A 26989-nucleotide genomic window follows, 5' to 3' on the forward strand; every position below is an offset into this window, starting at 1 on the left:
TAGAGAGAGAGAGAGAGAGAGCTTTCCTGTGATGCGTCCTGCAGCATTGATTTCAAGGTATTGGAGGTAACAGTTGATGAACTTCATCTTGTGTGTGTGCGTGTCGTAACTAAGAAACGCAGGATTTCTGCAAAGTTTGGATACAGGAATGGTTAAAGGCTGAATATTTATTTGGGTTCATTCGGTTCAAAGTTGTGAAATTTTGTTTTACTTTCTTGTTTAATGTAATTCCTCTTTTGCTTCAAATTTTCTCCAAAACGCAAATTACCGAATGCTTTTTCATTGGGCCGTTTTAGAGAGACCCGTTTTGCAGTTTTTGGTCTGATGGACGGAAGGGAAATGAGGATATTTAATACCCACCCCTTTTCTTACCTTCATGGCAAATACCGGTATATATATATATATATATATATATATATATATATATATATATATATATATATATATATATATATATATATATATATATATATATATATATATATATAAATTGAAGGCCTGATTTAAGTTAATTCCGGCTCGACTTATTCCTGAAGACATCAAGGTTGAATTTGAAAATGCCACGTTTAAGAATTTGAGGGTCCATCCTTTCAGTAGAAATGGTCCCCAGTAAACAGAAATCAAAGAAAAGGCAATAGTTCCTCCAAACTTGTCGGCTTCATCCATCGTGGAACGAGGCCAAGTGACCGTGTGAGATAGCTTCAATGAAAGTGAATCAGACGTCTTGTGAAATTTTCCCTCCGGGCGACGTGATTACCTACCTACCGAGAGAGAGAGAGAGAGAGAGAGAGAGAGAGAGAGAGAGAGAGAGAGAGAGAGAGAGGGGTGACACCTGCCCAGTCATCGTCTGAGTCACAACTTGCCATGTCCCGTTTCCATTACGTGACTGGAAATAGCCTTCCTGTCTTAGCCCCGCCCCCTTCACCGAAATTTCAGTTTACCTGTAACGCGAAGGGGATTGATTACCTTTGTACCTTTGTTGATGTGACATGATTAATAGATAACATGTCCTCCCTGAGCCGATTCTAATTGTAACGGCATAGGTTGTGGTCGAAGGTAAGTTTCCTGATGCCGGGGCGCTTTAGTTCATCGTTGATCTGTGATGGTGTGACACCATTTCAGCATATAGTTTAATTCATGTTTATCTACTGAACTGAGCACGTTACAGTATTCTTTCTCGTGGTCAGGTGGGTAATATCGAATGCTGCTACGGCCGTCAGACTTATTTTATTCTTCCATAACGATCTTAGGTTTAGTAGTGACAAGCGCATCCAAAAAGTGTGAAGACACAGAAATGTTAAGAGGGCATCGTGGCTATCACCATTGCATTCTGCCTCTCTCTCTCTCTCTCTCTCTCTCTCTCTCTCTCTCTCTCTCTCTCTCTCTCTCTCTCTCTCTCTGACAGTGAGGGAGAGAGGTCAGGTACCACATTCCAGTAGTTTATTACATGTCAGGCATTGTTTAGCCTCGCTCTTGTCTTGAGCATTTTTTTCCCCCGAAGCAAGTTTCGCAATGAGGAAAATTAAATTCCCGAGAAATTTCAGAATTTTGGGACCATGTTTTGTTAAGCGTAGCCTCTCGGTATTTTGTAAGCAATGTGGTTGGTCATTTCCCTGAAGAACGCTAGGTGAGAATGTTCACTGGATAGTAATAATAATAAGAACAGTTACATCATCGGAAGAACTTGCATCGGCCAGTGATGCCTGGTACGGAACTGGAGAGAACCAACGGAATATGGACCCTTATAAGTTCCCTTCCATTCTTGTGGGCTAATGGCGCCGATAATCACATTTACCCAATTGGAGCGATTAGCCTCTGCCGCCACGCCCAGATGGGTAATTTGATTGCACGCCCGCACTCTGGCCGCCTTTCCAGTTTTCTTCCTTATTTCAGTCTCTTCTCCAAAATGAGAGTCATTCATTTCTTCTTTGTTAGAGTTTGAAACCCAAATCCGTTTTTAGTATTTTTTGTTTGTTTGGTTATTTGTTTGTTTTCTTATTCATAGACATTTTTAAATTTTTGCTCGGATTTTTTTTTCTTTTATTTATTTATTTTTATAGGTAATCATTCTCTTGCAAGTTGTTGACCTAAAAATTTTGCCCTATGTAAAATCGTATGTGTATTACTAGGTCGTGTTCCATTGATGATCTCATATTCCAAATAAAAAAGGAAATAATAATGATAGTATACCACTTAACCTCGTAACCATATTGTTATTTTCGTGTCTTTTTCTGGACGATGTCATTGATTCTGTAACTACAGTTTGGGAAACCCTCCAGTCAGAAGTATAATACTCAGTAGGATTTTGGATAGCCCTTATTCAGAATCTTAATGGATTTATATTGTTATAGAATCTTTATTTCCAATACAGTACATTACTTTGGTCGGTTGGGTTCCCCATAAGTGGCAGAGCCGCAAATGCAGCTAGAATTCTGATTTAATATCCTTAATGTCGCCCTACCTGGCTCATCGACATAATGGGTTTGCTCTACTATTGTATCCTGTTTATTAGTTTATATTCGAGTGGGCGGTATAGGAGCTGGTTATTTCTTTAACAACCCCCCCCCCCCCCCCCCCCCCCCCCAGCCCCCCCCTGCCCTTGGTATAAAGACCAGGGAAATGAAAATGACATCGCTGCAGATAGAAACATGATGGAAATGTACATAACAGCAATTACACAAATCATATAAAAAGCCTCTTGGTTATTGTATGTGTGGCCATATGTTACATACTACATGTTGAACCTCCATTGTAGCCAGGCTTTTGCGAATATATATATATATATATATATATGTGTGTGTGTGGGTGTGTGTGTGTGTGTGTGTGTGTATTTGTGTGCTTAGACAGAGAACGAAATACAGTTTGTAGTGTTGAAACGTTTTTTGTTACTATTTATTGTATATGGCATTTATCTTGTTTTGCATTGTTTGGTAATTATTTAAATATATATTAACTAACCCAGGGGTGAATGAAATGTGAAGAAATAACACTAAAAATACTAAATCGAAAAAACCTAACCAATTTCATCCCAGACACTCTTCATTGGCAGGTAAGTTAACGTAAAAGGACAAGTTATCCCTGTGATTGATAGGCCGAAGTTAAACAAGGTCCCCCAAGACTTGCCATTCTTTCATATCTTCATGGCATTTGGTGGCAGGGTTTGCTTTGCATAAGTAGATGTGTTATGCATACGAAGATGTCATATTTGCATAAACAAATCCAGTCTTTGCGTTGATAAATTCAGTCTGTATAAGTAGGTTGCGTTTATAATAATAAAAAGAATAGCTAGGAAAACATACTTCCTGTCCGAGTATCCACTTTGTGTTAGTAGGTGTGGTATTTTTAGGTACATATCAAGTATTTATATTGATGGGTTTTTAAATCCGCCTCAAAACATCCGTCTGGGTTTCGAAGAAACGACCATACACAAACAAAAAGAAAGGAGACTCATCAGACATCGAAAGCCTGCAGCCTTTATGCCTGACCACATTTCCAGTTTCAGTCTTATTCTCTTGGCAACATTTCCATTGCACGTTATTTATGTTCGGGTTTTGTTTTGCGTTGGGAAGATGTTTTTATCGAGCTAAACGATACCAGATCCAGGGGAAGATGTTGTAATGTGGAAAAACGTTTCTCATGTTAGCCCTTTCCCTCTGTAATTGAATACCACGGGAGGTAGATACAGTACGTTTCCGAGTTTGCGTTCCTGTGACGCCGTTTGTTTATTTGCATTTGGTGAATGACGAGGGACTCCGAAGGGGAACTGGTTGCCAAGAGGGGCTGGAATGAAGATGGCTGTCGGAAGGGGTCTGGTGGTTGCACATGGAGCCAAGATCGAGTTCTAGGAGGAGAGGGATTGAGGTTTCAAGATGTAAGGCGAGACACTGGATTAAGAGAGTGGCGTGGGAGACTTGTCAGGTACTTGTTGCTGTAGCCGAGTAGACAGTCCTTCCGCTCACCTGGCCCGGCTCTGGCTGGGTTCTCCTGACACCAGTGTTCGGGTTTGGCCCTTAGCGGCCTTTTATCGTGCACGGGAAAACTGTAGAGTAACGAAGGAGATGCGGAAGGTTTATTATTCTCTCTAATCCGCATTTTTTCATCATTTGGGGCGAGATTGCGGAAATGCAATCGGATCTCCACCGGCATTTTCGCCGTAACGCCTCCTTGAACTTTCCGTGAATGAATTTAGCTCCAAAAGAGAGAGAGGGAGGGAGAGGGAGAGAAAGAAGTTGTGATAACGAGAGGAGGATGAGAAGGGAGGCAACTACTTTTCTGGTCAGTTATGTTCTGACCCGAATGAGGTGCTATGTGTGCGTCGGCTGGAGGGTTTTCTTCTGCGGGTGCTTCACTGTCATGAGTCTTTTGAGGCGCTGCTTCGATTTTCTGTACTATATCTTCTGGTCTAAGGTACGTGTTGCGTCTGTATTAGCTGCTTGCAGAAATTATATATACACACACACATATATATATATATATATATATATATATATATATATATATACATATATATATACATATATATGTATATGATATATATATATATATATAATATATATAATATATATATATATATATATATATATATAATGTCTGTATGTTCACACACACACACACACACACACACACACTCTCTCTCTTGCTCTCTCTCTCTCTCTCTCTCTCTCTCTCTCTCTCTCTCTCCCCTTGAAGGGTGTGACACTAGAAGGGGTTACTGTCAAGTTTTGGAATGAGGTTGCCAGCCTTCTTCATATAGTTGTCACTCACAATAGTTGACTAACTACCAGATACATAATACTAAATCAACAGAGACGTAATAGAATTATACCACATACATACATACAATAATATATTATATATATATATATATATATATATATATATATATATATATATATTTGGTGTATCTACTCTCTTCTGACGGAGGGTGTCTCCAGAGATGTGTTCCCCTGTTGTTCTCATGAAGCATTTGCTGTGAGCTTACCGGTCCCCCACCTGCCTCCACTGGTTGCGACCCTCTACTGCCAACCAATGCCAGGTTCCTATTTCACTCCTTGGGTTGGCAGAGGCGCAGTGCCTTTCAGCTGAATGTGCCTCTAATGTTTCTTTTCGGTTTGACTTGAAACCGGTTCCCCCAGCGCGTCAGGCATGCAAGCACAAGAGGCACGCGCACACAAAGGTGTACGTATGTATGTTTGTGTGTATCGTAGAGGCATTGGCTTTAGACGGTGTTTACCATTTGGCTCTTCAACAGGAATTTTTTTTATCTTTTTATTTTGCTGGTCCGATGCTCTGTATCCATCCTGACTGGATTAACGCAGGCGTCCAACTATCAGGTACGAAATTCAGTCCTTAGGTTAACAGGCCCATAAATTGTCTGGGATGGATCTTGAGGACTGCTGGCCAAGCGCACACTCTCTCTCTCTCTCTCTCTCTCTCTCTCTCTCTCTCTCTCTCTCTCTCTCTCTCTCTATATATATATATATATATATATATATATATATATATATATATATATATTATATATCTTCATATTTGTTTGAAGCTGGATGTAAAGGCTTTGTACTGACAAGCATATCTGAAAAAGAGCAAAGAATTTGAGAAGTTAAAAGGGCATTGTGGCTATTACAATTACACACACACACACACACACACACACACACACACACAGGGGGGGGGGGGGGGGGGAGGTAACCAAGCAGTTTTCCATTTTGTGAGGTGTGGCAGAAGGGTACTACAGCTTCCCTGCTTCTCAGCAGTGCTTTACGGATGAGGTTATCAACCTCACGACCTGATCGTGGCAGAATGTGGTACCCTTTTACTTCAGATCCACAGACCTGAAAAACGTGAGCCGAGTGCTGCACCACCTGGCTGTTATGCTTGAAAAATTTACTCTCAAATGTTGTAATATCACCCGTATTTTGTGAAAATGGAAGGTCTGTCCTGAGAGATGATAATATATGAAATGCCAGTATATTTATGCTCTTGACTTTTCCGTGTAATAGACAGTATGATTTGGTAGGCGTGTTATCGAGTTTCACTTTTCTTTAGATTTTGTTGGGTTGCTGATCATTCGCATTATTGTTTTCCTGCTTCTCTTTCTGTAAATAGCTGCGATCCACAACAGTCGGCTAACATCCAGTTCATAATTCACGGCTTGATTGAACTCATGCTTACTGGAGTTTTAGGAAACTACCTTCGTACCGTCCCCTCACCATCTGGTTCGGGAGTCGAACGCTGGTCTGCTCAGTCGTGTGATGCAGGTTTAATAGAGTATTCTATTAATCTTGGTGTGATGAATGTAAGACTCCTACTGTCGACGAAGTTCCACTTTATACATTTGGAAATTTTGTTTTCTTTAAATTGAAAACAATGCTGCGATGTCTGGCATGATGATAATTGGATACGTTGTGGAGAGATCTGTGTCAAAGGAGTTGATGGAATGAAACGAAATGTCAGAGAGAGAGAGAGAGAGAGAGAGAGAGAGAGGAGAGAGAGAGAGAGAGAGAGTTCCTCTTGCAACACAATAATTGCCCCTTGCATGGCTTATGGCGGAATGATCATAAATCTCAAACAAATTTGCCTGTGATTTTTAATCTTTAAAGGAAATGGATTAGATATGAAAAGACCGAGTGAAAAGGGTTGAGCTGGAAGTAACAAGAACACTCAAATATAATCTTCAGGTTGTCTGTATTAAGTTTGGTCTGCCATGGAGAGAGAGAGAGAGAGAGAGAGAGAGAGAGAGAGAGAGAGAGAGAGAGAGTTCCTCATGCAACACAATATGTTATCATGTCATGCCAACGGAACTCGTGGGCCTCCTGGCCTGGAAGTTATCCCTACCCCCAACAGAGGGAGTCGCCCCTTTGTTCAACTCAAATTCGACGACCGTTGAAACTTGTTGAGGCGCTGAGCGGCTTTAGTCACTAATACGTGCCGTGCCCAGCTCTGCCTATCCCTGGGAAGGGGGTATAGAAGTCCAGGGATTGGGGTGTATCATTCAACGCCCGACTGTTTACGCTGCGTTCAAAACACCTGTTCCCGGGGTATTCTTACGTTGGTTTTTTGCTGCGTCACGGTCTTAGGTGCGGCCTTCAAAGCAACTCCGATGGAGTGGCGACCGTTGCACCATTAAATCAATGCCTACGCCCTGAGGAGTCAAGAATGCCGTTTTTACTTGCATGATGTAATCTTACTCGATTGAAATCATAAGTGACGTAGATTTTAATGCATTGTTATAGAATTATTATTGTGGAGTTTATATTTATATATATATAATATATATATATATATATATATATATGTAAAATGTGTGTATAAGTTTACATTTTTCTTTAATGTTAATTCTTTTATTTATTAGTTTTCAGTTGAGTTATAAAACAAGTGTCAGTGTTTTCTTTTGTATTTTAAGTAAATCATTTGGTACTTTTACTACGATCGTTCAGAATCGTTCATGTTTGCTGTGTTTGTATTTACTTTTATGTCTTGTGTTATTGCCCGGCATTTTTGGTCTTAGGCATTTATATTGTTCTGGATCATATGTTTTTGTTTACATTTGGGTTTGATAGTCAATCATAGTTTTATCATCGAATTATTTTTCATTACGTTTGAAAAAGGTGTAACATTTCCGGGATCAACCAAACAAAAACTTCTTTCAGTTTTCTTCTGAAGATTGAAAAAGAAACCCACAAATTCAATTTGTAACTTGTTTACTTCTAAGTATTTACATTTAGTTTTACTCCACACTCGAGTACTTTCAGGCCTTCTGTGGCCCGGCCCATTCTCAAGAGATGTTGGGATGTTAGCCTGGGTCAAAGGCCCAGCAGTCTTCTGGAACTTCTTCTCGTTGTGCTGTCATTTATGCGATGGCTGTTCTGGTTTTCTTGAGAGTTGCCAATCCCCTCTTGTCGCTCTGATATCCTGACCTGATGGTCAATGGGATTCACCCTTGTGGTAAGGGTGTGGTCACCGTAAGTCTGTTGGGCAGGAAACCTAATCTCCAGGTCAGCAGGGTCAATCTTAGCTTCTTTTAATATCAAAGCTCGGCTTATGGGATCTTCTGAGGTAAAACCTTTGTTTCCTTCAATTACTTTGATCTCTCTGATAAGCGCACCTTCTACTACCCTCCTGTGACTAATTTTGTTGCTTTTGTATATAAGCCTACTGTTTTTGAAATCCATCCTATGGTCATTTTCCCAACAATGTCTAGCTAAAGCACTCCCCTGAGAGTTAAGCTGTACTGCCCTTCTATGTTCTTGGACTCTAGTCCTTATTCCCCTACCTGATTCCCCCACATATCCCTATACTCGCTAACATCTATATGGAATATTTCGAAACTAATCTAGTTCCTAATGTGAATGTCCCTAACTTAAAACTGCAAGGATGGTGGAGATACGTGGATGATATTTTTTGCTATTCTGCAACAGGGGAAATGGAAATAGAAAACTTTTCTAGATGAGCTCAATAAGTTTGATAACAATATCCAGTTCACTTTAGAGAAAAGTAACAATAATAAACTGCCCTTTGTTTTTAGACATACTCATAGAAAGAAAAGAAAAAAACAGGATATGAATTCAGCACATATAGAAAGCCCACACATACAAACTCATATAATTCTTTCTTCTCTTTTCATAGTCATGATATAAAAATAGGGGTTCTAACAGGTTTATTCTTAGGGCAATGAGAACGTGTGACCCTTGCAAGATAGAGCAAGAAATAAATTACATCGATAAAAGCTTCGATGCATTAGCATACCCGGAATGGTTCAGAAAAAGGGCACTCACCAAAGCTAGAAAAATATTTTACAGAGCGAATTGTAGAGAGTACATGGAATAAAGAAAACAAGAAAATAGTTGCCCTCCCTTTTATGCCTAAAATGAAACAAATCACTTCAAAAAGAAATGAAACAGTCAATATAAATTTGTATATACCTTTGATAATACCTTAAAAACAAAGTATGTAAAAATAAAATTGAAGGAGAAGACAGTAATACAGATGATGTAGGGGGGGTTTTACATAATCAATTGCAATAATTGTGGAGACAGATATGTGGGGAATCAGGTAGGGGAATAAGGACTAGAGTCCAAGAACATAGAAGGGCAGTACAGCTTAACTCTCAGGGGAAGTGCTATAGCTAGACATTGTTGGGAAAATGACCATAGGATGGATTTCAAAAACAGTAGGCTTATATACAAAAGCAACAAAATTAGTCACAGGAGGGTAGTAGAAGGTGCGCTTATCAGAGAGATCAAAGTAATTGAAGGAAACAAAGGTTTTACCTCAGAAGATCCCATAAGCCGAGCTTTGATATTAAAAGAAGCTAAGATTGACCCTGCTGACCTGGAGATTAGGTTTCCTGCCCAACAGACTTACGGTGACCACACCCTTACCACAAGGGTGAATCCCATTGACCATCAGGTCAGGATATCAGAGCGACAAGAGGGGATTGGCAACCTCTCAAGAAAACCAGAACAGCACAACGAGAAGTTCCAGAAGACTGCTGGGCCTTGACCCAGGCTAACATCCCAACATCTCTTGAGAATGGGCCACAGAAGGGCCTGAAAGTACTCGAGTGTGGAGTAAAACTAAATGTAAATACTTAGAAGTAAACAAGTTACAAATTGAATTTGTGGGTTTCTTTTCCAATTTCCGGGATCATTTGAATTTATCTATTGTTTATCAGATTAACTAAATTGTAGGTATCTACTTGTCAGTCCTTCGCCCGTCATTACAGATCTATATCATTACCGGGGGGGGGGGGGGGGGGTGGGGGGGGGGGGGGGGGGGGGGGGGGGGGGGGGGGGGGGGGCAATGTCTCTCTCGATAAGGAACGCTTTCGATAAGATCAGTTTCAATCAATGTGTTTGAGATGAAGTGTGAGATTGAGACGTTGTGGGTCTTTGTACGCAGTGGATATTTTCCATTTCTTGCAATGCCGAGACCAGTACCTCTGAAGCATGACGCTGGACATTACGTAAGTAAGCAGTGTTTATCTCCTTATTGGCATCTCGTGTGTTGGTGTTCGCGTGATAAGGCTGTAGCTAACACCACGGAGTGAAATATGACACCTACGTTACTGTATGTGTTGAAGAAGGGGACTACGGAAAGAGAGCGAGCGTCTTGGAGGATATTGAGGGAGACGCACATGGCTGCGCTGAGTCGGCGTGAGTGAGATTGTGGTAGGTAGAGGGTGGCTGTGGGGGATCACAGTAATGTCAGGGAGCCAGCAAAAAGCGTAAGAAGTATAGGCTGCTTTAGTGAGACTATGAAGACCCTTTGTTGTAAGGAAAGTCAGGGATGCTTTGAAAAGACATTACTTAAGTATGAATGGTATCCTGTATTTATCATATTTGTATTTTAATTTCGTAAAACCTAACAGTGTTGTATTTTCATGTGTATGCATGAATGGTATCTGCTGTGCGTGGGAAGATTTGATATTTAAAATATTTATTTTGTATGTTTTTTTATTTTTATGTTTAGTGTAATGATCCTTACTCGTCGCACCGGTGGGCAGGCATACTTTAAGGTTAGCACGGAATATTTGTTATAATAGTTTACGTCTTCGGGCTATAGTTGTTATTAGAACTATTCGGTAGACAAATGAGTTTAATTTTCCATGCAGCTGTGCCCCGTGTTCGTAAGAAGTGCGTTTCAGGAAAGGTCCAGAGTTCAAATCCGTGATCAAAATGTATCCTTCTTTGAGTAAGCACCAAAATCGCCGGAAGGATACCATGACTCATCATAACCTCATGAGTAATTTGAAGCAATTAGGATATTTTCTCATTGACTCATTTTCATTTTTTTGTTCACTCATATGAGCTTCATTCGGCCTAATACTGCATGCTAATTGCGTTTTAATCTATAATCATTTTTCTTGTTGGTAAATTTGTCGAAACCTATCGACCGAGAAACTTTATCAATTTTATTTTTTATTTTTTTATTTTTTTTTTTTTTTTTTTTTTTTTTTTTTACAAACGATTGTAATGTAGTTTATTGATCTTTAGTTTCTCTCGTTTAAATGTGATGAGTTGCTGTTGTGATTGGGCTACTACGAATTATATCTTGGCCAATATTTATTGTATTTTAATAGATTCCGTAATAATATCACCTTGCTTTGTGTGTATGTTACTGGCGTGCGCGCGCGCATACACAAACACAGATGCTTCCCTCACAAAGGGGAGGAAGTTCCAGCATGGAGGACGAAGGCAACACCCAGTTTCCCTCTCATTCTTTCAACTACAGTTGGTTATGCAATTTTGTTTTGTTTTCCGTGACACCTTCCTTAGTTTTCAAAAGTATTATGTAAGCCTTTTCGTCAGCGTTGTCGGCTGTCAAGGTCTGCTTCTCCGCCTGAACACGCGTGCATGCATAATACATGAGGAACTCTCATGTTTTTGGACGTACTCTAATGCTTTCAGCTCGACTGCCAATCCATCAAAGTAGTATTAGTTTGATGGCCCTTTCCCCCCCCCCCCCCCCCCCCCCCCCCCCCCCCCCCCCCCCCCCCCCCCCCCCCCCCCCCCCCCGTGTTTCTAAAGGTTTGTTGTGTCTTGGCTATTTTCTCCCTATATAGTTCACTTTCCATGAATAAATTTCCCTACATTATATGTGCGTATAGTTTTCCTGTGCGTCAACTTACTTGATTTCAGTCATAGTGTTTTCACTCCATATACTTTCGAGTACAATATCTTTCTGTATATTTCAGTAATCTCTAGCTTTCCTTTCATGTACGTTAAGTATCAGTAATTCATTTCATACGGATGACTTGGCACATCCTATAAGTTGTGACTGGGTCGTCTTGAAATATGCAGCTCATAGTGCTGGATTTTTGTACAGAGAATCTCTCTCTCTCTCTCTCTCTCTCTCTCTCTCTCTCTCTCTCTCTCTCTCTCTCTCTTCGTGACTTAATAGATCATTCATTCTGTCTTAAACTGTATGGTCGATTTCCAAGTTCTGTCATCCATAACCGTTTGCTTCAATTTTCCCAAGATCAATTTGTTAAGCTTCATCGTCGATATTTGTTTTTCAGTGACAGGTTTAGATGCATATTTACTTACATTTCTAGTTTTCCACACTACTACTTGGCAACACTGCTAATTATCCTGTCTGCAATTCGACAGAATCTCATTTACAAGTTTCATTCTTCTCCAAACATCGACACATCAGTGTGTGGATCGACACATTTAACAAGTTGGCGTGATCGGTATGGTCTTGGCTTGCCACCTCGGTGGCCGCGAGTTCGATTCTCGAGCATTCCATTGAGGGGTGAGATATGTGTATTTCTGGTGATATAAGTTCACTCTCGACGTGGTTCGGAAGTCACGTAAAGCCGTTGGTCCCGTTGCTGAATAACCACTGGTTCCATGCAACGTAAAACCACCATACAAACAAACAAACAAGTTGAGAGACAGGAAGAGTCTAACGAAACACCACTGACGTGATATATCACGTCCCTCTTCTGATGCCTATGGCTGCTTTGATGCAAGTTGCTATTGGCACATCAATCAAATCAATCCAGTTTTCAACGTAAAAACATGCAGTAACTTTGTCCAGGATATCTATGTTGCTTATTCTTAGCTGTTAAGTACCATTACGACTATCAAGTTCTAAAGAAATCTTTAGACCTTGATGAGAATTGAGCTGGAATTTACATTAACGTGTTGATCAACCATTCCCCTTTTAAAATCCATTTTTTCATTACAAAGTATTTTCCTTTTTATATCATTCGCCCAGTCTTGCTTACAAAGTTGCTCTAGGCGATAAATGCATAGGTCCGTATTGGTTATTTTTACAGTCTTGAATTTATAAAGTCTGACCGAATAGTTTTTCAGTGCATTGCTTCTCATTTGACAGGTTTCGTGTACTTGGCCTCTCTCTCTCTCTCTCTCTCTCTCTCTCTCTCTCTCTCTCTCTCTCTCTCTCTCTCTCTCTCTCTCTCTCTCTCTCTCTCTCCGTAGTGTGACAGTTAATGCCACAATGCAGTTGGTCATTTATATTGTATTGAATTATTTGCAGATACTTTGGCTGATTTATGGTGACATAATGGTGGCTGCTTGCTTCATAAATGAACGTTTTTATAAGTGTTACGGAGATTTTCGGGTGAAATTACGAACATTAACAAACATTTTTGTTACGGAATTCATAAGTCTGATATGGTTTGCATATTTACTCTTATGTATATAGTACATATGTGTGTGTGTGTTTGTGTTCTAGTTGGTTTCCTCACCCTATGCCTGTCCCCCTTAAGAAGGATTGTTCCAGAACATGTTAGCCTTTTGGTTCTCATAAATTTTTGTTGGATGAAGTTGGAAGACCAGCGGCCTTCTCTAACCTCGTTACTAACCACCTTAATCAGGTAACCACCCTGTACACAATTGACTATATATATATATATATATATATATATATATATATATATATATATATATATATATATATATATATATATATATAAAAGCGAATACTTAAGAAAGTTACAGGCAAAAGTTCACCCCTGCCTATCATTTCCCTGTGGCATTCGCCTGTATACTGAAGTCAAGAGCATCTACTGTGATTTTTAACACACACACACACACACACACACACACACACACACATACATATATATATATATATATATATATATATATATATATATATATATATATATATATATATGAGCTTAACATCACCGTAGATGCTCTTGACCTCACTATATAGGCGAATACCACAGGAAAATGATAGGCAGAAGTAGTGAACTTTTTAATATGATATATAAGTCACAATGGATGAAAGAATATGTATAGAGTGCCAGTGAAATTGATAGTGCCTGAATACTTGCAAGTGTCCAGATGATGGAAGCCCCAGAAGTTCTCGGACATGATTGCCTTTTCCACCGTAAGGTGAAGAAGACCCCGATGCATAATGGGATACCTGACAGCGGTGCACTGAGGGCTGGGAGAGGTGTGGGTTCTGATGCATTATGCTCCTGTAGCTAATTTCAACTGCATTGCGGTCCTCGTATTGTGAAGGACGCCTTTGTGTGATGCCTGCGCCAGGTGCTTCCGTGCGTCTGTCTGCTCGTTGAAGCTCAGAAGAGAGAGAGAGAGAGAGAGAGAGAGAGAGAGAGAGAGAGAGAGAGAGAGAGTACTGTAAAATACTATGCAAGTGGTATGAAGAGATATTGATTGGAACAAGAAAGAGACGTGTCAAATTTAATCACTCTCTCTCTCTCTCTCTCTCTCTCTCTCTCTCTCTCTCTCTCTCTCTCTCTCTCTCTCTCTCTCTCTCTGCTATCGCATGTTACTCCTCCTGTCGTCCCCCCATATTTCAGAGTAATTATGGCAACTTCGTTTTCAGACTTTATTTTTTTCTCATGGGGCCTCCTCTTCAGAATTTGTATTTCATTTTTAGGTATTTTTCATACGTATATATGTCAATCTGAAATCTTTCATATTACCATTGTGCATTTCAAATACATATTTTACATGTTGTATTGTGAAATAGACCATGTTATTTTTTTATTATATTCTTTCACTCTACAAAAAAAGGAACTTCTTAATATTGCTACACTTGTTATTTGAAGTTACCACTGAAGCTTTGTTGATAACTCGAGCACGTTTTCAGGCATCTTGTATCGTCTGTCCACCTACCTTTTTACGAAGTAGCCAGTGCGTGATTTGACTGGGTCCTGTGCCATTTAATAGTTACTGCTTACTGCAATATCTTCCATCGCAATGCTTAAAAAAAACAAAAAAAAACTTGCTCATGTAAGTTACCTATCGGACGCGTGATTCCGCAGCCCCGGATAGTGTCCTGTAAGACCTTAATATGTTTGAGATTGACCCACTATGTGACCACCTATCGCAGAAAGTTAGTCGAGATCATTGTCTGAATCTCTGATCCGGTTCGTAATCGGTTTTGTGCTTTGTGTGTGGGCGGAAATTGCTAAAGGTTTTATGGAAAACTCTCTCTCATATTTTGGGCGTTTTCTTCATGGGGGACTATAGGTATTTTACTTTTATTCTCTGTTATTTCCTCATTTCGTAGAGTTGTTCAATGATAGTAAGTTATGCATTTTTTAACTTTTTCTCATTCATCCCTGTGTCTTGATTATGAATATTTTTGGTAGTTGTTCCCATATTTTAAATGACCCTTTGCTGAAGTAGTCATTTATTAGTATTATTAAATTCTGCTTCTCAGTGGAAATGGTGTAATGGAATCCTCTGGCGTGTCCTTAGGCAGTATAAGATGATCTCTCTCTCTCTCTCTCTCTCTCTCTCACTGTGGTTTATAACCACCCGCTGTTTTCCAATCTGATGATGGGGGTGCGTATGGCTGATTTATCGCTGACGTCCATTAATAACTGCTGGGGGATCTCTATCCGGTTGCACGCGACGACGGAATCTCTCTCTCTCTCTCTCTCTCTCTGGTTATGAAGCGAAGTGGTTGTGTTTCTGGTTTGCGCTTTTCAATAAATATTTTTTATAAAAGGGATTTGAGTTTTACAGTGGTTGTTGTGAATACATATTTTCGCAACTGTGTACCTCTAACCGTACTGTACGTGCTGCTAGTTGAGAACTGGGTTACTAGTTTATTATTATCGTCATTGCATTTTTCACATGCGTTTATAAGCGTGAGTTGAAGCAAGTTTTTTTCTTATGTTGTTGTTGCTGTGGAAATTAATAGAGACTTGCATCAGAGCTGGTTATTGGTCTCATTTAGAGTAATTGTGGTTGTATTTGTTTTTGCTGCTGCTGACGCTGCTGCTTTCACCGTTGCATTTATAGGTGTTCGAAAGGGAGCTGCCTGACTCGTCGACAACAGATGGCTATTGGCAATAGTCGACTGATATTATGTGTCCTCCTCCCCCTCCCCCTCCCCCCCCCCCCCCCCAAGGAAGTTGTTCTATTAAGTCCATCCTCATGAAGTAATGTTTGTGGGTGGAAGATGGCGCCGCGCCGGGAGGGTGGTAGGTGGGGGTGGGGCGACCCCGGTTGGTATTTGCTGTTATGAGAGAAGGAGGAGGAGGAGGGTCCTCTGTAAAATGATAGCTGTGATGCAGGGTGTCGTAGGATGTTATCAGGTGACCTAATTAGAATGCAGACTTCCGTAACGCGTATCTGTCGTCGTTTTTGTTTTTGTGTTTAATTAATATAATATATATATATATATATATATATATATATATATATATATATATATATATATATATATATATATATATATATATATATATATATATATATTCGAGCTATATCAATTCCGAGGTAGAGTGAATTAGATATTAAAGGACACTTGTAGTTCGAATAATTTATATGAATCACGGTGATGTGATAATTATATATATATATATATATATATATATATATATATATATATATATATATATATATATATGTGTGTGTGTGTGTGTGGTGTGTGTGTGTGTGTGTGTGTGTGTGTTGTATCAGTGATGCTTACTTTTGGCCAACTTGCCTTTGGTATCAGTGACTCTTCTTTTGGCCAACAAGAGGACCAGATAACGTCGATATGTGTCCTAAGACTGACGTCAACAGAAAAGAAGAAGGAAACCCTTCCTTGAAGAGCGTCGGGGGATGGGTTTCAGGGACAGAGAAAAGCGAGGCGTCTAAACTATTGGTTAACAGTTTAGGTCATTATATCCACAAAGTGAACAGGGGATAAGTTGGTTTGACGTATTGTTAATGGCCACCTTAGAGACTTAATTTGTTACATTATTAGAAAATAATGTTTTATAAACTCTAGCACTTTGATCATATCCAGGAATTGCTTCTCAAAGGATATTCTAAAAACCTACACCGGAGAGGCTGAATGACCCTTTGGGTCCAAGTCCCGGCCCTTGGACCTTAATCTCATACACCCAATCCATCCATCCTACATCGGAGGTGAATTGTCCTTTCACTAGGCGAGACTAGAAAGATCACTGAAGTCATTTAGTGGTCAAGTTGAATAAAAATCGCAGTTTTCATGATCGAAACTCTTCGAAATTTACATCGTTGTCTCGTCGAGTTCGATTCTCGAGCATTCCACTGAGGGGTGAGAGAAGTGTATTTCTGGTGATAGAAGTTCACTCTCGACGTGGTTCGGAAGTCACGTAAAGCCGTTGCTTTATAATCACTGGTTCCATGCAACGTAAAAACACCATACAAACTAACAAACGATACGAACATTTTGGGTACTGACATCTGACTGGAGGTCCAGTAATATATATTCTTATATATTATATTCTTGTATATTATATATTATAAATATTATATATACTATGTATTATATATATATATATATTATATATATATATATATAGTATATATATATATATATATTGATCATTTTGTTTTCCTGGTAACTTTCCGTCCAACTGTATTTCATTCGCTCCTTGACGATGTGGTTATTCGCTTATTTAATGAAGTCATGTGCACTCTACTGTGATTTTTTAAGAATGAATATATATATATATATATATATATATATATATATATAATATTAAATGAAATAAAATTAATTGTCTTACTAAAATCTTCAGTAAAAATGCTAATAAAACATAAAACGAACAGCAAATACAAACTAAAATATTAATAACAAAAATAAAAAGAATTGTGTATTTACTGTTCTTTTTATGTTTTGTGAGCATTTACTTTATATATGTATAACTGTACATATATATATATATATATATATATATATAATATATATATATATTATAGTAAAAATGCTAACAATACATAAAAAGAACAGCAAATACAAACAGATAAAAACAATTATATTTTGTGATTAATACTTTAGTTTGTATTTGCTGTTCTTTTTATGTTTTATTAGCATTTTTACTGAAGATTTTAGTTAGACAATTAATTTTATTTCATATATATATGATGTGGGGCAGTAGTTAATGAGGCCATAGTGGTCGATAGAACGTTCAGTAGAGCAGGAAATTTCCGAAACGGTCGCCACCATCACCAACAAGTAGTGAATTGCCCTTGGTTTGGTATGATTCAGGGGTGAGCGTAGAAAGGCGGGAGAGTGAGTGAGGGCATTCGCCTGGTCCCCGCACAGAGCTCTCATTCACCTGATGGCATCCTGGATGGAGGAGAAACACCCGTGGTGTGCCATATGCCTCTCTGGTACCCCCAGATACCCACCTGCCCCGCATTCCTTCTTGCATGAAGGGGGTAGAGTACGGATGCCCCGCTTATTAAATGGTTGGCCCAGTCGTCTCTCTATAAATAGACCGAGAGTCTAACGGAACGCCTTTGCGTAAAGGTAGATCGACTTAGAGATTTACGTAACGAAGGGAAGAGGAGGTGATTAGACTGACGTTCGCGCAACATTTAATCCGAGGAGGATTCAGCATCTTTTTGTCCACATTGCATTGTAGTATGATTTATTTTTCCTTTATGTGCCTGGGATACCCGAAATTGTGTAGAATAATTTTTTTTTCTACCGTGAAAACAGTACAGTTTCCGAATGTAGTCAAGGATTTTATATAAACTATATATATACATATATATGTATGTAAAGTTATATGCCACGAAGGGAAAATAAACAACGGAGTAATCCTCATCTTCCAGGTGTGTCGGATTCTAGGTACTAATCTCTCTATAATCCCTATCTCTCAGTTTTACGACCTTCCGTGCATCGACATTTTCTCATGTATGTCAGTTCATCTGCTAAGTAAAGGACGTTTGAACGTCGAAAGATCTCGCGGATACTCAGTTGTTTATTTTCCCTTCGTGGCATATAACTTTATTTATGGATTTATCACGTTCCTAACTTTCGTGATTCAGTTATACATATATATGTATGTATGTATGTATGTATGTATGTATGTATGTATGTATGTATATGGTTATTTCCTCCCATAAGATATTTCATAAGTCATTTGTTCTTGCTATTAAGATTTTTTTTGTTTTTGCTTACTGAAATACTTCATGATTGTGAGCCGTAGTACTTCGCCTTGCTCTTGATTTTTGCCCTTTCTAATGCACACGTGGTATCGTCATCATCATCATCTTCCCCACCCCCCTCCTTCCTCCTCTAACCCTGGCCCATTCCTAAGATATTGGGTTTTATGCCGCTCAAGACTAAACAAGCTTCTCGCGCAGACGACATAGCTGCACGTTTTCCCAATGAATTTGGAACTGGATTATTTCATTTAATGCTTGTGGTTGTATGACATCGGCTCTTCCTCATGAGAATATTCACTTTTTTCCTACTAAACTCGAGAGCGGCGACTTCTAGAAATAGTAATTTCCCAAGCACGTAGATTCGTTTTGTATCATTTTTATTTGAATCTGCTATGATTGCAGTCATGCCATACGCTACGGACGCCTTTTTATGTTATATCCTTTTCATTGGATTTAAAGAATTTCTTCGCATCTCCGTTTGAATACCTTCTGCATTCACCAAAATATGTCTTGCTTAGGGAATTCTTGACGAATTCCGCCAGTGATATTATGCATGTTAACACTAATTTTCATCAGCTTGTCTGTCGGTGGCTCGAGAAGATTGATAACTTTTGCCATGTCATCTAGCGCTCTTCAGGGTTCCGTTCATCTATCATGCCTTTATACGGCTCGTCATGTGGCTTCTTGTTTGTAAATCTCATCTCGTGGATGGTTCGTTGACGGCTCAAAAACATCCTATATGATCACCTCGAGCTGTCTTGAGTGTTGTTTTTCTGTTTCTTTCTTTCTTTTTTACTTCTACTCTAAACTTCATCAGTTATAACCGTATAGAATACCCAAAGATACAGAATGGAATAGATACGTATAATCAATTACAATTCATTTGCGAGTTTATATCCATTTTTTTTTATACGTTCCTCTCCAATGCATTTGTTCTCATCCTAAAACTCTTCATCTTGGCCTTAGGCTTTCATATAGTAAAGAAAAAGCTGTGTGTGTGTTTTTTTTCTTGCAACCGAAAATTATACTCATCCAATTGAAATAATCATCTGTATCTCTTGTCTAGACTCCACATTGAACTCTTCAGAGTCCTGTATAACAGCAGCCCTCGTTCTTTGGATGTTACTGTCATGTTTCCCTTCCGGATCAACCTTAACTGATGTTTATTTTCTTGCCATTGCCCCGGTATAAGCTCTCTCTCTCTCTCTCTCTCTCTCTCTCTCTCTCTCTCTCTCTCTCTCCATTGCTTTATTCAAGTCTAGAGAATGTTTCTCCAGGTAACACCCTTTCACATATTAGTTGTGTTAAAGTTAACTTTCCCCATCCTTATTAGTTATTTATTTAATTGTTTATCCTTCCTAATTTGTGTATATAAGGTACTAGAGTTCTTTTGGTTGTATCACAATGAGACTACACTTTCTTGGTCTCTTACTTTCTCTTCTTTCTGTTGTGGGATGGTTATTTTTCTGTTTCATTTATCTCAGAATACACGAACAAACGGGAAGTCGTCTTAGTCACATCCTGTTTTCTAATTTATTTACACGTAATATACTCTGAACATCATCCCGTTATCATCTACGTCTTCAGTACTTTTTCCTTTTCAACCTGCGTGTTTTTCTTCCTGTTATCAAGTGGATGTGCTCTGATGTTTTCTGGTGTCCTGTACGCTCTTTGTTTATAGAATTTCTTATGATTTTAAAGTCATTCTTGCCAGCGTAAAGGCTAATACTTATCCTCTACAGCTGGCATTGAGTGCTCTCCATAATTTTACATGAATTGTTTTAGTAGGTGCGCAACATTCTTAGAAAATTTTAGCAGGTGTTCGTTTGTCTTAATAATTTCTCTCATTTCGGGATAGTGGTCTTTTTTCATGTATTTTCCACTTTTTTGTTTCTTTTTATCAGAGCTTTGCCATGAAGCGATTCAAGTTACCGCGTTGTCGGACATCATTTATAAACATAAATCTACTGACAGATTGCAGGCCAGGTAACAATGAATAAAGTAACTAACGTAGGTACTCGTCCTGCTCTGACACTATAAAAGCGATTCCTTTTCTACAGTAAAAAGATAAGAAATGCAGTATTTTCACTACCGAATAGGAACGTTGCTTTACGACAGAGAGAGAGAGAGAGAGAGAGAGAGAGAGAGAGAGAGAGAGAGAGAGAGAGAGAGAGAGAGCCCTGAAATTGTTACCCAAAGGTATTCGTTTCTTTCCCTTGGGAGCTGGTGTGTCTGGTAAGGCGATACGTGTTTAGTTTTTAAAAACACCCAGAGGAAATCGTAAATCTGCCGGCGAAGTTTCTCTTTCTATTTGTTCTTGTAAATAAATAGCTTCTAAAGGGAATCTCTCTCTCTCTCTCTCTCTCTCTCTCTCTCTCTCTCTCTCTCTCTCTCTCTCTCTCTGGCTATTCAAAATGTTGTCAAAGTTTACTCGAATCGGGAGTTGAGAACTGCTTTTGGACGAATGAAGTAGTTCTATTTATTTAATTTGGTTTTTGTTTTTTGCTTTTCTTTGAACGATGTCATAGACAATGCAGACATTTTAAGACCGAAATTTCTTTTATTCTTTCCTCTTAGTAGGTGATTATCTTATGTAACATAATTATGCAGACAGGATAGCAGAGGTTCGAGTGTATAAATAGTCACAAAGATCATTTTCCCGTGACATATGTTTATTTTTGTTACATAAATACACTGGTTTTTTCTTTCTTTCATCCGATGGTTTAATTTTTATACTAGATATATTTATGACATTAATGCTTTCTTATCCATTGAATATATTCGTTTGTGTAATATATTTTCTGGGGGAATGGCGCAAACTTCTCATGCCAAAGAGAACGTCCCCTGTGGAGGGAGTTAAATGGGTTCTGGTGTTGTATTATCTAATGGAGGCTTGGCTGAAATACGTACAGCTTCGGGGCTCATGCCCCTCAGCGTTTTTGCGCTAAAGATAGCCCTCCGGGCGTTTGGTCACCTGTAGTCCCGTTTTGGCACCGGTCTCCAAGAACAGGGTGCCAGTAGACGATCATCCACGAGTATCCTCTCCACCTGAGAGGCCTTGATCTTGTGGCTGAAGGTGTTGGGGAAATAAGAGCTCTTGTCATATTTCATTTTACTTTTTTTTTTTTTTTATACTCTCTCATTTGTTGGATGATAAGGTGTTTTGTATTTAAGATGATTTTTCATGTATGGTGCCAGTTTGTATGTCTTTATTTATATATATATATATATATATATATATATATATATATATATATATATATATATATGTGTGTGTGTGTGTGTGTGTGTGTGTGTGTGTGTGTGTGTATGTATGTATATATATATATATATATATATTATATATATATATATATATATATATATATAATGTGTGTGTGTGTATTTATGTTTTGAAAATATATACAGCCGAGACACATCCGTGTCTGTCTACACTTGATTCATTCTGAGTCCCTTGAATCTCGAGAAGAAATGTGCGCTGTGTGTTTTTCTTTCTCTCTGAGAATTTGTACCCAGGTGGTAAGAAACATAAGCCAGTAGGGATGTTTTATCTCGTAACCAACTCGCAGTTAAAATTAGTCGGATGAAATCCAAAGGTGTTTGTAACTTAATCCACCACAAGAGGGAGATTTTGTTCGATAGTCTGCCGGTTCAGATTCCCTATCCACCGGGCCAGAATCGTTTGCTACTACCAGGTCGGCAGACATCAGATAGTTCCTCTTGTTATATCATAACAGTAACTCAAATAATAGGACTCATTAAGAATTGAGATTGGCTGATAAATAGAACTATAGACATACAATGACTGGAGCGTTTTTGGCGAACTATTTGCTTGTCTTTCTTTGCTTTTCTCGTTTGCTCATTCGCGGAGGAACAGAATTTTCAGTGTTATATCATTCAGTTGTTGATATTTCGTGATTGGTTTTTATTTACTTAATGTGGCTGTAAACATTTTTATATTTACATTGTAGTTATTGTAAAGTGTCTACAAGGTTTCGGGATTTTTTATTTATTTTAATGTTATGTAAGGGGACGAGGTAAAAGGCTGATGGCTAATGAATGGCTTTTGCGTTTTGTGTTGCAGGATGTTGATGTGATGGGGACGGCGGAACAGCAGAAGGAGCACTCCGGAGTGTCCGGTTCCTCCAGTCTGGAGTGCCCAGATGACGACACGGGGGGAGCCAGGCCTCCTGTGTCCCGCGGTTCCTCCACCGGTGTGACTCCCTCCCCCAGCGGCCTCTTGTCCTCGCCCTCCTCCAACAGCGTCGGAGGGGGTCCCTCTTCCTTGCTTGGAGGAATCACGAGCCGCCGAGGAAGAGCCTCCCCGACGAGCAGTGCCTTGAGTCGAATCCCCCTCACGCGCCTCTGTGAGGAGAAGAGAGCTCGCCGGTGTCGCTTCTACCGGAATGGCGACCGGTGGTTCGGGGGCTCGGTCATTCCCGTCGGGGGCGACAAGCACAGATCGTGGGAGGCGCTTTTGGGTGACCTGACGCGGCTGCTCGACCACCCTATCCACTTGACGGCGGGGGTGCGGCACGTGTTCGCCCTCGACGGCACGCGCGTCACGGCGCTCGACCAGATCAGCGAAGGCGGCGAGTATGTAGTGTCCTCCTCGGAATCCTTCAAGAAACTCGACTACACACGAGCCCGTCTTCCGCAGTGGCGAGTGTACGCCCGTCGCAACGAGGCCCTTCACGTGCCTCCCCGCACGGCCTACGCCTCTCCGGCCTCGACCCCCGGGTGCGAAATGCCTCCCGTCATGATCGGGTCATCGTCGTCCTCCACGGACTCCCCGAAGGACTACATCCGGCCCAAGTTAGTCACAGTGATTCGCAACGGCATTCGGCCCCGCAAGGCCGTCAGGATCCTCCTGAACCGTCGCACGGCGCGAAGTTTGGATCAGGTCCTCTCCGACATCACTCACGCCATCAAGCTGGACACGGGAGCCGTCAGGAAGGTCTTCACCCTCGATGGAAGACAGGTCAGTTCATGGGTCATTCTCATCTCGGTTTCCATTCAGCAGTTGTAGTCACTGTGAGCTTAGTTGTGTCTCTAGTCTTGTTTTCTCTATAGCTATCCTGTGCTAAGGACGACGGGTTGCTAGTTGAATTGAAGATTTATAGATATTGGTAATTATTCTTTAAGTATTAAGTAGGGAAGTTATGAAGATTGGCCTCAGAATCATGAGGGTTGTCGCATATTCTTGCGTTCTTGTTAAGGGAACATTTAAACGTTGTCTCTTAAAAGGAGAAGTCTCGTTCTGGGATTTAATAATCGTTGTGTAAAAATGAAGAACAAAGTGACTCCATACGTACCATTCTCGTTTATGATGATTTGAACCAAAATTCTCTACAAAGCTTCCATGACGTATGAACTTATTGTTATTTTTGTCTTCAGCGATGTGTTTCTTACGCATTTCAAGTCACTGACGACCTTTTCAATTTTATCGACATTTCAAAGAATCATACACAAAGTTGCGCAGTATTTAATTCATGGCCAGGTTGATACACAGTATGGAAAATTTCACATCAAGTGACATTTCGTTTTATCGAATTGGAAGTCATTTACCAGCAGGAATTTTATCACCCATGTTCTGCACATGTGCATGCATCTGCAAATGTTATATTAACATGGAGTACACAAATCCATGCTAAGTAACGTGAATTGCAATATACTCTTTACGTGTAGATATGTCATGTTCTATTGAGATTATATGTATGTATGTATGCGTATTTAATCTGCGTTCATTATCTCGCTGCTCGAAATTCCTCTTCGATTCCTGTCAACCCTTCCCCAAGTGGGAGGGTTGGCCCTCATCCCCTAAGGTGGCGCTACTCCCTATCCCCAAAGGTGTAACCCCTATCCCGAGGGAAGGGTTACCCTCAGATCCCTAAGGCGGGGGTTGGTAGCCTCCATCCCCGTGGGAGAGGTAACGTTTCGAATGTCGACGACGACGACGACGACATGAATGAATTGAGAACCGGTTATAAACCTCCCGGGGTTACTCTCGTAGCGGAGCCAGGAGGGGAAACGCCAGGAAGATCGAGTTAAACGAAACGGGGCGAGGGGAAGAAGAACTAATTCGAGGGGTATAACATTAACGAGGCTGCAGGAATGTCGGGGGTAGGGGGGAGGAGATCTGATGAGGGGATGCGAAATGAATGAGCAGGAGGAAAATAGAGAGAGAGGAAAAGAGAATGATGAAATCGTGAAAGAGGGGAAGGAATGTGTATGTACATAAAGAACGGTCTCCGGATGAGGGGCTGTCACTTGATTAAAGTGAAGTTTTAATAAGTTAAATGCCTGTTGTCCCCGCGTTTTTATTTACATATATATCCATGAAAAGATTTCTATTTGTGGATTCCGAAATTAGATGACAAGCCATCTTATTCATTCTCGATGCTATGCAACACTGGTAAATGAGAGCGAAATATATTTCAAGAATATTGTTACTTTGAAAAAAGCGTGACGTTGAGAAAAAGTGAAAGCGAAATACATTTAAAGAATAAATTTACTTCGAAAGACCCGGATGTAGAGAAAAAACTTAGAACATTATTAGAAAGCATTTTATATGAAATCTTCAAGCATTAATCTTAGTCGGTGGCAGCGTTGCTCGGAAATTAAAACGCATTTTGATGGATAAGGTGTTCCTGAAAGATTATAACCACTTCGGTTAAACTCTCTCTCTCTCTCTCTCTCTCTCTCTCTCTACTCTCTCTCTCTCTCTATCTATATATATATATATATATATATTATATATATTTTATATATGTATGTGTGTGTGTATCTATCTATCTAGCTATCTATATATACTACATATACTTATTATATATAATATAGATGACTGGTAAAAATATTGTTATAACCGAATTCCATCTAATAAAAGGAGCCCATAAAAACACCAAAATATAAAGAGAGAAATACTATATTTCAGAGACTTTTTATGGGCTCCTTTTATTAGAGTATATATATATATATATATATATATATATATATATATATATATATATATATATATATATATGTGTGTGGTGTGTGTGTGTGTGTGCGTTTGTGTATATGGGTACTTATGTTTATGTATGTTTATGTATTTATGTGGACATGTGTCATTTAGCGTTATACCTTATAGGTACTCAATACATAATTTTACACTGACTTCCCGGTTCACACTAAGAAAAGGAGATTGAAAAAATATAAAATATACGAGAAAAATACCAATTGTTTTGTAGAATGGTTACCCAGGAAGAAATAAACGATGGTATTGTTTTCGTACTAGAAATTCTTTAGGAAGTTTGTAAATGTTTGGAACTCCTGGCCAAGAATTTGCCGAAACAAGTTGGTATGCAGTTGATGTTCATTCGTTGCCGGCACTTAGAATGAGGTTTTGGGTTAAAAGATTGTTTATATCAGCTGTTGCTTCATCAATCACAGCCGCCTGGTATTGAAACGTTCTACAGAGATTAATGACCTACAGATTAATGAGGACTTCAGGGTACACACACTATCCTTATATATATATATATATATATATATATATATATATATATATATATATATATATATATATATATATATATATATCTATATCTATCTATATATATATATATATATTTATATATATTATATATATAATTTAATATATAATATATATTAATATACGATATGTATGTATGTATGTATATGCTTAAGAAATCACAGTAGATGCCCGTGACTTCATTAAATAAGCAAATACCACAAGTAAATGATAGGCAGAAATCCAAACGCTTTCGTCTTTACTAAGGCATTGTCAAGGAACAAATGAAATACAGTCGGAAAGAAAGTTATCAGGTAAACAAAAGGATCAAGTATACCAGGTGGTTAATATGTCAAAAGGGTAAAAATCAAAGAGATAATCTAGGATTATCGGATGTCACACGGTCACATACTTAAACATAGATTTAACCCCAAGGCCAATAGAGTACTCTATTGGCCTTGTTTAACCCTAACAGAAACTACAACGTATCCATACAAAGTCCAAAACATGTAAAACCAGAATATGTTAATTTTGTTGCTTATATTTATCTACAACTTTTTTCATTATGAAGGCATTGAGTTTA

At 39.2% G+C, this 26989-nt stretch overlaps 1 protein-coding gene across 10 annotated transcripts in view; it reads left to right on the top strand.

Moving 5' to 3' along the window:
- LOC135217586 (serine/threonine-protein kinase DCLK1-like) overlaps positions 1-26989 on the top strand; it is a 368329-nt gene that overhangs the window by 180039 nt on the left and 161301 nt on the right. For 4 of the 10 annotated variants that reach the window (XM_064253596.1, XM_064253588.1, XM_064253578.1 and 1 more), the window contains exon 2: positions 22978-23874. The exons of 1 other annotated variant lie outside the window; for it this stretch is intronic. In XM_064253596.1, coding sequence (XP_064109666.1) covers positions 22990-23874 — 885 coding nt within the window. In that variant the 5' untranslated portion in view covers positions 22978-22989. Of the gene's footprint in view, positions 1-4256; positions 4408-9834; positions 9968-22977; positions 23875-26989 lie in introns of those variants that run through there. 5 more of the 10 variants (XR_010315162.1, XM_064253563.1, XR_010315161.1 and 2 more) reach the window with 3 other exon arrangements.

Source organism: Macrobrachium nipponense, chromosome 19 (assembly GCF_015104395.2).
Source record: "Macrobrachium nipponense isolate FS-2020 chromosome 19, ASM1510439v2, whole genome shotgun sequence".
Classification (NCBI taxonomy): Eukaryota; Metazoa; Arthropoda; class Malacostraca; order Decapoda; family Palaemonidae; genus Macrobrachium; species Macrobrachium nipponense.